At 40.7% G+C, this 13047-nt stretch overlaps 1 protein-coding gene across 1 annotated transcript in view; it reads right to left on the bottom strand.

Moving 5' to 3' along the window:
• The window catches only part of ACSS1 (acyl-CoA synthetase short chain family member 1), a 1009364-nt gene that overhangs the window by 183066 nt on the left and 813251 nt on the right, over nt 1-13047 (bottom strand). Inside the window, exon 12 of the mRNA XM_085612062.1 lies at nt 12382-12445. Within this exon, the coding sequence (XP_085468188.1) occupies nt 12382-12445 (64 nt within the window). The remainder of the gene's footprint in view (nt 1-12381; nt 12446-13047) is intronic.

Here is a 13047-nt window from a genome sequence, read left to right as displayed (position 1 = left end):
ATTGGATGTAGTATATTGTCTATTTCTATTGTGATGACGTCATGTTTAACCTTTGCACTTGCACTTTAAAAACTCTGGCTTCACCAGACAGCGTCATGTGATCAAGGCCTCTTGAAGGCCGAAACGCGTCATGGCAGCTATTGGGTTTATGATTGAATAAAACCATCAAGCACTCCGTGTTCGTCTTTCGCACTGAAATGCTGTGCGGCTGGTGAGGCGATTTCTTGTGGCATATATATATATATATATATAGATATATATCTCAAAAACACTCCTCCACTTTTGTGAGCGTTTCGTTGTATCGAAAAGAAAGGAGCATGGACCGCATTTCAGTGCATACAAATTGATTTATTAGCTCAAGGTATGCCAGCCATGACGCGTTTCAACTCCGTAGAGCCTTGATCACATTATCTACTGGCGGTCGCCAGTAGATAGTTATAGTTAGGACCGTGTTTCCATAGGAAATCCGCAACATTCTATTTGGAATAACTTTGGCGCCGGTCGACGAATCCTCGCGAAATTTTCAAAACTAATGAGGCGCTACGCTCCGCTCCTACCCTGAAAGTCTCGGGGGGATTCATCAAGCGGGGGCTGAGAAAAAAGGGGGTCCCAAAACGCGTTTTCCCCATGCATTTTTCCATAGGACCTTTAGACACAGCTACAGCCCGAACGGCTGAACAGAATTACTTGGAATTTGGCAGAGAGGTAGTCCTCAGGTCAAGGATGTGCCTTTTGTAGGTCTGGTGTAAATCTGTTCAGTAGGTCCTGAGAAAATAGCATTTAAATCAATATATATATCTGTAAGCGCGCTCCGTGCGCTTACCGTAAGCTTACCGTACGCGTACGGTGCCGTGCGCGAGCTCAATTCTGATTGGTGGTTACATGACTGTAAACATTCGAATCGGTCGAAATCCGGAAGTGTCGGCCGCCATTTTCTGTCTCTCGCACTGAGAAACAAAGGTGGGGAACGTGAAACGGGGGCAACGAAGAGAGTTGCAGACCCCCTAGTGTTTGTCAGGGGGTCCAAGAAGGACCCAAAAGTACGAAAAATAAATTTAATAATTTTTTTAAAAAATCGCGGGGTACGCGTACGGTAAGCTTACCGTACGCGCACGGCAAAAAAAATAAAAATAAATAAAGAAGTAACAATCACATTTATTAAATAAATTAAAGGACCCACAAGGGAGAAAAAAACAAATGTTACTGCGTAAAAAAAGGCGAGGCGCGCACGGCATGGACTGTGCAACGTGGGCACTCGGTGCGCAAAGTGCACCGAGCGCCCACAGCGCGCGCACGGTGCGCGAAGCGCACCGTGCGCACAGGGTGTGCGCATAGTGAAAAACCAGAAAAAAAATAAATAAATAAATACATAACTTAGCATTTAAAAAAACGTACAAATTCACTGAAAAAACCATAGGTTTCACACACGTTATAGTTAGGAATTATCATTTACAAAACCTTGCAAATTCACTTAAAAAACCATAGGTTTCACACATGTTATAGTTAGCTGTACATTTCACTCGTAAAAAACCAATGAAATTCCACGTTATAGTTAGATCAGGCAACTATAACTTGCGCGACCGCAATCCACAATGTGTAATTTCAGATGTCATCATTGATGTCATGAGTGATGTCACTGACCATGTCATGAGTGATGTACTATGTGACGTCATCAGCAGTTTATTGTGGGCGTGCAAGTTATAGTTAACTGATCTAACTATAACGTGGAATTTCATTGGTTTTTTACGAGTGAAATGTACAGCTAACTATAACATGTGTGAAACCTATGGTTTTTTAAGTGAATATATATATATATATCCAATCCAACTTCTGCAGTACCAGCCGGTACCACCAAAGACACGGACACGTTTTGCTGGTGCAAATGGTTCTCAATTTATTTATACAAACATTATTCGGTTAGTCCAGATGCGTTTCGACCGTCCAGGCGGTCTTGATCACATGACTACACTTTACCAAACGTGAGAATTTAAAGGTGCAGGCTCCCAAATTGCGTAACAAAATTCCTATAGACATAGAAGACATACTCGTTCAAGCTATCCATTCAAAAACTGTTAAACTTTATACAGTCTGAATGTAATCTGAAATACATACAGATTATCTAGGTACATACAAAAAAGAAGTTCATTTTGGTAGTTTAAGCATTAGGCAACTTGTTATCTGTTGTACAAATACTGAAATCATAATTGTTGCGCATATAATGCTTATAGATGCCCTTAATCAATTGGTATACCATGCCTACGCTATAAACATTCACGTGCATATTATGTCACTAATTGCCCATCTTTTGGGAACGTTCCCTTTTGGGTTAGTGCAAATGATGCATATATCGTGCAAACAACGCAAGAAACTGATACCTGTGCAAATACAGCAAAGTGTGCAAATCACGCATTACAATGTGCAAATATGCAAATAAGCTGATTATTGCGCTTAAAACATCATATAGAAATCTTAATTTTAAAAGAACCTAAAAAACAACATGAATAAACGGTGCAACGCTGTGTCTCTATTAGGAATTACGCTGGATAAAATATATTAAGACATAAAATTATCGAAGATATATTTGATTCTCAACTGCAGAATCCAACTATGGACAGCTAGAGTGCGGGTGGTCTAAAATGTATTGTTGCCTCTTCGTGGGTATATATGTGGTAAACTGTATATTGGAGACCCGTAATACAAATTTATATTAAAGAGTCTCAATAAGAAAAAATGCAGTTGCCTGATATTATCATAACATGTAAGCAAATATAAATAAAATGTAAAGACATTTTAAAATTGCTAAAACCATGTTGATAAGCCAACAACTACTAATGGAACTCTGACCTGTATTACATAACTTATATGTATTCAATATAAGCATGGTCAGTAGAAATGGTGTAAGTCCTCTCCATTGTTCAAACCTCCTGGGGTGCGTGTATCTAGCTCATATATATATATATATACACACACACTCACACACACATACATAAACACACAAACATTAATACTTACCTTATATGCATAGTATAGGCATGCATGGTAAAAGCATATGCAATGTAAAATATTTGGGGGTAAAAAATGTGTGGTAATGGTACTGCGTGGTAAAAAACTCGTTGCAATGACGGTTTCCAAAATATCCAAAATATAAGCGCTTCTCATACTTGACAAATAATCACTATAAACCAGGACAATGCTGCAAATCTAAGCAAATTGCTTGTGCTGAGATGCTGGCATACCAGGCCAGATGTACTTTAATTGCCACCAAACACTAGTCACAATTTGCTACAAGTATTTTTGTGACCAATAAAGCATTTTAAGAACCAACTACTAATAAAACCAGTTCCTAAAATTCAGAAACATAGTGGGTCGTAATCCGACCAACTTCATTTTTCATTAATGACGTAGATCGCTAATTGCAACTCACTATGATTGAATGCCATCACAGGAATGGTGGCCTGATTGGGTCGGTAGACCATCATGTCTGTAGTTGCTTCTTGATAAAGCAAGCTACTTTTTTAATGGAGCCATATTTTTTTAAAGGATGCGGGACTGTGTTTAAAAAGGAAACTTAACTTTGTTGTTTGTTTGATTGCGGGATGGCAATGAACCCCTGGATCTCTGCATACTTGTCAATGACCTTTTATTTTACATTCACATAGGAGAAGGGGTGTCAAGGAGACCTCTTTCCTTTTGTGATTGCGTTACCACTTCCTTTGAGGTGTCAGTAAAATATCAATGCTTTGTGACGGGATTTCAGTCAGAAAACATTGAAACCTATGATACAGATTCAGTATTTGGAAGGGATGCCTACAACATGCCCCTGCCAGATACTGAATAAGTATCCATGCGGAATCACATTTTAGTAGTCAGAAAAACTTTTGTGATTCCTAAAATGTAATTGCTATGTGAGAAAAAGCATTTTCACAGTCATTATGCTGAACTGGAGCATTTGCAATCGTTCATATGCTTAAAATAGTCAGCCCATAGTGTGGTAAAAAAGAGCATTACAAAGATGTTCTTGGCAGACATGAAATTCTTATAAAACATTATATATACTACTCGACTTTCTATCTAGAAGTACCTGATCAAGGATGTTACACAACATATAAAATACAAAAAGGTGAACATTGGAAAACCTCTTGAAAATGTTTTTACTATAAACACACACAATCTGCTCTATCACAAGTCAACAGAATTCTGTGGTAATTGGCTCCACAATTTGTCTGTTGGGTTTAGACCGACAGTAAAACATGCTTTGTAAATTACTGTATAGTTTTTAAGCCCTTGTATTTACCTATTTTTCCCCAACACAGAAGGTATACTTAGAGTGGGCTTTGGGTTAGCCCCTTGAAGTGTTGAGTATCTTTTGGTCTGCTCTTGATGTAATGGCTATCTTCTCTATTCTCCCTTTTTGTTTTATTTGTTCAAACAAGGAGCATTTTAGTTTTACAGTGTTCTGGATGAATGAGGAGTATCCTTCCCCTACTGACTTACATTGGAATCAACACTCCACAAAAGGGCATGCATTTCCTTGCTCTTTTCTCTAGTTGCCCCTCTGCCCCTTCACATGCTCTATTTTAACTCCCTTACTCAATGCTCTCCAGTGCTCCCTAACCTGCATTTTTTCTCAAGGATTTCACTGGCCCCTCACTATGCTTTTTGTTCCACTTGTTGCACCTTTTTTCTCTTTTGTTCTACTTTTAATTCATTGTTTGAAAATGAGTGTCCACCATGTTAGAACAGTAAAATAATGACCCGCATGTGTCACAGCGCTTGAACCCAGATGCTTCAAGAAATTACTGGCTATGAATGCTCATGTATTATGACTCATGGTAAAGTCAAATAGCTTGGCCTTTGAGAGCTGAGACCTATTGGCTTTGCCAGTACTTGTTTTGTTTTCGTGAACCACTAGAATGCTTCTATTACTCAGCTTATCAAAGTTGATTCTGAGTGGTGAAGTCAAATTTTCATTGACTTTACGCCAGCTCAAACAGAACCATTATGTACTGAACGAGGACCGAAGGATGTTCTAAGGAATTTAAACCCAATGTAACTGAAGATCTTTGTGGCAAATTCAGTTCAATTACCACTTGGCATTCCTATTACTTCCAACCAATATTCTATTAACAACTAAAATTAAGTGAGCATTTAATAAACGTTTATGTGTTATGTACAGGTGATGGAAGCAACTGTGATGCTTAAATGTAATGAGGATAAGGATTATCACTGCTAAGTTACTTTAGGGCCCAATTTGACATTTGGTTGTAGTGGTATTGTTTTGATTTATGGAGGAAGTGCTCTACTAAAAGAATAAAGAAATAGAATTCCCTACACTAAAGGAGTAATAGGGTGGAGGAAATTTCACCAGAGGATTTCTGTCTAGCGTTTCCATCATAATTATAGGATTTTCCATTAGACCCAACTGTAAAGTATGTCCTTAGTTCTTCAAATTTCAGACTCGTCCCAGATACCACCTCTATGATAGGTACCCCAGGCAATAATGGAAATGAACTAAGGTCCAATGTGCAAGGGTTCCTAAGAGATGCCAATTTGTCTGAGAATGTAATTTCAGAGGAAGGAACCCATCTTGCAACTCATACACAATCAAAGAACCTCTCCTAAGGCCACCAATAGATATTGATTATTGCCTGAGAAGATATATTAGCTGAGCACAAAGAAGAGCTGAGAATAGAGAGGAATCTTAACTATCCGGGGACTAAATCAAAGGCACAAGGCCATTAGTGATAAAAATCAACCTGGTGTTGAAACAATCTACATCTGTGAGAAAAGAGTATAGCCCTTGAAATTTAATGCATTAAACTTCCAAAAGAGCCCCATTTTAATTGTTAGCTGCCTGAGCTAACCTCCACATTGAAATTGAATTCATACTCAGGTACAACTATGAACACCAGAAGTTTGATGGAAGCAAATAGATTTCATCAAATTACTTTGTGATGGCCCAAATTTGGAACCCGATAAAGAGGAAGTACTTGAATGTGCTTACATCTGAGTTTACTACTGAAAATGAACAGGGATCCGATAGCATTTTATAATATATAAGGCAGATACCACCAGTGGTTGACAATTACTAACATTTCCAAGCTTCCAGGAATAGAACCTTTGGAAAGTCTCTGAACAGGTGGCCTAGATGAGAGGCCTTAGGTATTACACAGGCTTAGACTGGCAACAGGAGTTCAAAAGGCAAAAAGAATCCATATCTCAGAATGGTCCAGAAAGAATTAGAGCATCCTACTTGGTAATACCTCTCTACTAGACACTGCCTTGAGAAGCATTAAGCCGTCCAGAACATCCTCTGTTTACAACATTTTAACTGTTCCCTCCCTTCACATCTGCCTCGCTAACCTATCAATTGTGACTTTTAAGCCAATAAGATGCCTAAGCTCACCCTATCTTTGCAATAGCCATCTCGTGTATGGGTGATTTTTTTTACAAATTCCCATAGCCGTTATATGTTTCCAGTCTGTCATACATGTCCTATGGCAAGATGATCTATTATGTTTACAATTTCTCTTACATTTTCTGCAGTGCAAAACCGGTTATAATTTAGGGTTTGTGAAATGTAAATAATTTGCTTTTGCTTAATTAGATAAAATTCAGGAAAATGAAAAAAAACCTTGAGTCCGTTTTAAACTTGCGGATGCATATTACGAGAAAAAAAAAAAACAACAAAAACTCAAGTGCGAGAACAAAAGTTGCTTGCGTTCTAGTTTATGTGTGCTTTTCCGTGCTCCTGCGCTAATATTTTGCTGGAAACACCGATGTGATGTAATCATGTAATTGTGATACTATCTCATAGCAAAGGTAATGCAAAATTCACTAAATTACACAGGCATATCGTAAATTTCGCCCAAGCCTGTTTTTCAACTCTGTGGTTTTTGTGACAGCTTCAACCGAAATGCACTTGTGAAGTATACATTAAGGGTCTCATTTGGATGTTGGTCGGAAAGCCTCTGACTGGCATCCATGAGTTAATCTCCGATTGGAATTTAAACCGGACGGTCAATCACATTGACTTCCAACGGGCTCAAAAAGCCCGTTGGCAATTCGGAAACCGATCATAATCTCCTACAGACGGCGTTTCCGCCGTTGGGATTATGATGGTGGTTTCCGACAGGCTTCCATGTCAGCCTTTCAGACATGGAAAGCCTATTGGAAAGTGACGTTGGGGGCCCCTAGGAGGGTCCCCTACTCTCTGTGGCCTATGGTTGTGGGCTGGGGGGCACCTATAGTGCACCCTGTAAATCCCTGCACCGTGTGGCAAGCACAGCGAGGTGCCTGTTACACGGTGCAAGGATTTACAGTAACTCCCATTTCTCTATGGGAGCTTGTGCTGCGTACGGTCTCCGAACACAACGCAAGCTCCCATAGGGAAATGGGAGTTTGTGATCGCACAATGTGCGGTTGCATCGTAATTGGGGTTTCGGATCGCCGACGCGAGGTTGGTCGGTTCCGAAACTGCAGAGATGCCAGTCGGAGGCAACTCCGATGAACATTATAATCAGGCCCTTAGTTCCTTTGGAAATCTCATTCTCCTTAGAAATCCTGGTTTCCTGCTCTCCCCCTACCTCCAATTTTTAGCAACGTATTGCTTTATCATGTCTGTAACTGTGTTATTTTACTTTTGAGCAGCTCGGAAGACAAATGTCGAAAACACTAATAACGCATCAAATACAGGAAAGGATGTTGTAAATGGAACCCGCTGTTATGTAAATTAGATCAGTATAAGTATTGTTTCACAACAACTGACTTGTCAGAGGGGCCCATGTTACCAAGATCCCCCCCCCCCCCGAATTACTGTTCCAAAACCTAATTAAGACTTTTAATGCTCACAAATGCCCTGCTTTGCTGGCACATAGTATAGTAAATAAGAGCTTTAGAGAGATGTCCTTGCAAGATGTGGAATTGTTCTAAAACATTGTATTTACTCATCCACTTGCTACCTAGGAGTTCTCTTCCTCAAGGTAGAAAAACAACTAGCAGAGTAACTTTGAAAAAACACTCTTTCAAATGACTTCCCTAGAGGCACAATCTGTACTATTAAAAGTCAGTGCAATTCTGTGGTAATATGATTTCATAATTTCTCAGATTGGGGTAGGCAGGCAGTAAAATATGTTTTTGTTTATGACTTTATCTTTAAAATGGCTTCACTACATGCACTCTCTGTACTATGAAAAGTTAAAACCATTCAGTGATACTTTTATTTGTTAATTTATTTTTATGTTTGGTGTAGACACAGAATATAACATGCTTTGTAAATGGTTTCATAGCTTTAGCGCCCTTATCGTTACAACACCCTTTTGTTTTAGTTTTTATGAACCACTATAAGGTATTTATTACTAAGATTTTCAAAGCTGATTGCATTCCTGCTGGGAAAGTTGCCTTTGCAATACACCTGTGCAAGATCAATCGGAGCTGCTTTTGAATTGATCTGGGGTGAAATGAAGTCCTGACAATATCAGACCTAAGTCAAAGATTCTCAGGGCAAATTGAGTTCTCTGTAGGTCTCTGAATGCAAACCCATTTGTGCTTGTAGAAACGCATGCATTCCCCAGCACCTCTGACCAGAGAGGCGACACCCTTTTTAAATATTTGGTTGACTATGACCTATGAAATGTAAAATAATGTGTAGGAATTTGTCGTAGTCAGGACCTACTTTTGTTGGTAGAGGCTGCTGCTAGATTATGGATTACTTTTTTGCCTCTAGGAATGTGGTTTGTTATGTACTGGATTGTGGTACAAAAATGAGTGTATTTAGAGACCATAATCCCTTGGTAGTCACATTAGATATTCCTGAGGCCAAAATGCATAACTTCTTAAGGGGTGTTCTACAGCTCACTACCAAGGATAATGGAATAGGGTTTGCACAGAGGACCCCTGACCTTCCTAAAGCATTACCCAAATTACTAGGGAATAATGTGGATTCTGTATACCAGTGGTTATCTCTGAAGCATATTTAAAGGGACGTTATTAACACCTTTGTAAAACTTTGCAATCAGATGGGGAAGTTGCTTTTATGCACAACCGGACTTCTGATCTAGATTTGCTTGGCTGCTTTGACTTGGCTTGTAGTTAAGCCAACAGAAGACTTAGGAAGGCCCTGATTTTTCAACACAGGGATAAGGATGTGATGACCGAGCAGCTTCCAAGCTTGCTCTGGAAAAGAGGAAGAAATACCCATGAAAAGATTCTTGGTAGAGCCTGATTGGTGCTTGTGAGCCTAAGGATACCCAACTGTTTTGGAGGTTTTCAATTCAAATAAACTCTCCGTTAGAAATGGGGTTTCTGGTTGGCTAGGGTATGCACCTTGCCAGGTAGAACACACAGTTCTAGTCAGAGCCAGTAAGTTACACACTAAAGATAACCTGAGCTCACCCTCTGATAGCTTGGCATAGAGTAGTCAGGTTTATCATCAGAGGCAATTTGTAAAGCGTTTGTGCAACACACTCACAGAGGAACACAATGAATACATCACAAAAGAGACACCCCAGAGTATCATATAAAAATATATACTATAGTATAAGCAACATAGAGACCAAAACAACATGAATCAAAAATTTTGTGCATAATATGCAAATCCTGGAGTAATACTCGTTATTCTGACAGTGCAAGGATCAAAACGACATACATTGGAACATCAGGGCATAAAATGCAATAGTGATCATAGGAACAAGCACATAAATCAACAGAGCTCATTGTATCTACAAAAATCACCACACATCGCCATCAGCGCATCCGTAACAAGAAGCCCTCACAATTACAGGATGCCTGCCCTTCTATTAGCTCAGTTACAGTACTTGTAGAGCACCTGGTAGAAAAGGGGGATTTAGATTTAGTGGGAGGGGACAGAACCTCCTGTGCATTTACTAGGGATAATACAGTAATTGGGCAGGTTCTTACATGAGGCAAAGCCAGTTCTCTGTGGAGGATTTACCCCAGAGAATCACAGCAGTCCCAGTGTTCCAAGGTATGGCCAAAACACAGTGGGGGGCACACAGACTGTGAATCCCTGTGTGCAAGTTTGAGGGCATGCAGCTGCCCATGAGCGCGCAGGGCAACTGCAGAAGTTACAGGGATTTTGGTCGAATTGTGGGTGTGGGAGACCTCCTGTGGTCTCTCCTGGTTGCTCGCTGAAAGCACAATGCTGTTGTATATCTCCCCAACAGCCTGGTGCGCGGAGTACTTACGTTGGGACCGCTCAGGCCTAAAGTAGTTTATTAATTGTACACCGTTGCAGCCATGGGCCGAAACGAAAAAGCACTTATTAGAGTGAGGCGCAGTGCAACCTCCAAGACTGCTCGGGTCGGGTAGAAAAGCAAAGTGGGAAAATCCTCATCTGGAGGAGTGCAACACGGTCCTCCTCTGGGCTCCCACCACTCCCGGTGCCTCAAGGATCGAGCTGTCGGTGCCCCCCCCTGACTCTGGGGCTTGGCAACGGACTCCGACTGAGTCAGTGGGATCCGGTTGGTTGAGCTGGGGAGAGGAGTATGGCGCTTGTCTTTCCCTGAAGGCGGGTGGGCAGAGTGGAGTGCGAACCTTGCTGGAGGGTGTATGCAGCGCTGGGCCACTGTCTAGCCCACAAGGCCGGGGCTCCTCTCATTGCTGTGGCATCCCTCTGCCATTGGAGAGTGCATCTGTCAAGGAAGCACCAAGCATTGGAGGCACGTGCCACCACAGCCAAAGGTGAAGCGCCTCAGCCCACGCCGGTACAGCCAAAGATGAAGCACTCAACATGGGCTACTCCCAAGGAGTCGAAAACATATGCTGCTATCTTGTGACAAGCGTGGAGTTCTCCACACGCTCTGGTCTGAGAACCAGAGAGCCACAACCAGAGCTCACCATGGCTCGGTGGAAAGTCAAGGAGCATAAAACAGCATTTACCATGTGCTGAGTCTGAAGTGAGAAGATTGAATAATTTCTTCAAGGATAATTACTTTCTAGCTGATGATCAGTCAGGTTTCTGACAGTGGCACTGCATAAGGGTGTAGCACATAACACATCATTCTACAATTGGTTCTCTGGATCTCCTAGATAAAGGTGAGGCCTGCTTACTAGGTCTATTCAATTTGCCGTGGCCTCCAATACTGTGGGCCATGAAGTCCTGTTACACACATCAGAAAAAAGTGCAGCGTCAAGAAAGTCCATCCCAGTTTATCAAAATGGATGGCTCTACATGATCTCCACACTTATACCTTACAGGGTCCCTCAAGGTCCAATCTGAGCCTATGCCTCCATACGTGGAGCCATTAGGAGAACTGACAAACACCTTTGCTGTTTCAGTGCACCAATATGCTGACCACTGTCGGCTATATGTTAAACTAATATCCAAATAGCACATCTATTGAGTGGGCCAAGCTCTGGAGAAAAGAAATTTCTGGACTCCACAACAACATCTTAAGTTCAATTCCAACTAGACAACGTTTCTTCTTCTCTCCTCTACTTCCTCTCTCCGATATCCAAAGATGGTAGACTATCTCACCAATTAAGAAGTTTCCCCCACTTTTATCAAGAATGCAAACGTATTTGGTTTGTCAATGGCAGCTGTATGTTGGCCCACTGATTAAAAACCGTGTCCAAAGGAACACAATTCCACCTCTGCTTGCTCAAATCATGTAACATTTTCTCTCCATGCTGCATGTCAAATCTGTGATTTAAATGTTTGTACTTTTAGGATTGGACTGTGGAAACCCATCACACATTGAACTCCCTAAGGCCATATCAAACTATGATGGGGGAGAATGTGCACTGCACAGTAAAGTTGTAACCAGCTTCAAACCACTAGCTTTAGAAACAAACAATACACCGACAATTTTTCTTTGGCTTCTGCCTCTAATGTCTGGAACTCTCTTTTCCCAGAGAGAACACAGCTACCCATTTTTACCTCTTAAGAAGGGATTAAAGGCTTTGATAATGAATACTACTTGGTGGATTCTTGGTTCACATCTCCTGTGAACGTATGTACCGGTCTCAGAACTGGCTCTTCCTATATTTACTATCCTGTCTATTTTTTCATTTCTACAATGCAATGCTTTTATGAGCCTCACCAAAACAGTTTTAGCTTGTATGTGTTCAACTCCTATTTGTATTTTGTATAAGGTCCATTCATAAAAATGCGACTAAAAGTTGCCTATAATGATTTTCTGTTAGTTATTGTTACGCAGTCTGCACTATAAATAATTGCATATCATTAAAAAACATAAATAGGTATAACATACCTAGACACTATAATGCAGATTTCTTGAAAAAAACTCATCTTCTTTTCAATTATAATATAAACATTTTTCAATGGTTCTTTAAAAAGTGTTTGGGCGATTTGAGACTGCAGACTCCCTTTTGGTATTCAGTATAATGTCCAATTCTTACCTTCCCCTTTTATATCATGTGGGAAGCCAATAACAGCTGTTTCTGGCACATCAGGATGTTCATCCTTTGACAAAAAAACAACAAATATTAAACTATGGTTTGGTTTGCCTGGAGCAGCAAACAATGATAGCTGACAAGTGTGGTGCAGCATAATATTGTGACTTAGGCCCTGTTTAGAGTTGGGCAGAGTGGGACATCCACCAAAAAATGGTAGATGTCCTGTCTGCCCTATTTAGAGTGCCACCGACATCTATGCACTCTTTTTTTTTTATATTCAATTTTATTGATTTTTGTGAGCAACAATGTAGACCAATGCATCACTGTGACATACAATGCAGAGGATCACTTTCCCAGATCATTTATTCGGATTGATCCTATATGACACCTCCAGGACCCCTGACCTTTGCCAGTGCATCATCAGTTTGCCAAGCCCAATGATTTACCCCATATGGGTTCATATTTGGCTGGGCAGCACCTTGCCTCGTACACTGATTTTTCTTGGATGGCACACCAGTCTGCTCCTTTACGCCGTTTCGCAATGGATGGAGATGTAGAGTCCTTCCAGGCAGCTGCAATGTCTCTTTTGGCAACCATGATAGCAGTCCATAGGAACAATCTATGCACTAATACAGTAGACATGGCATCCAGCACTTAATGCTTGACGTG

Source organism: Triturus cristatus, chromosome 6 (assembly GCF_964204655.1).
Source record: "Triturus cristatus chromosome 6, aTriCri1.1, whole genome shotgun sequence".
NCBI lineage: Eukaryota > Metazoa > Chordata > Amphibia > Caudata > Salamandridae > Triturus > Triturus cristatus.
Note: the sequence above shows the minus strand (reverse complement) of the source record. Positions and strands in the feature narration are given on the sequence as shown.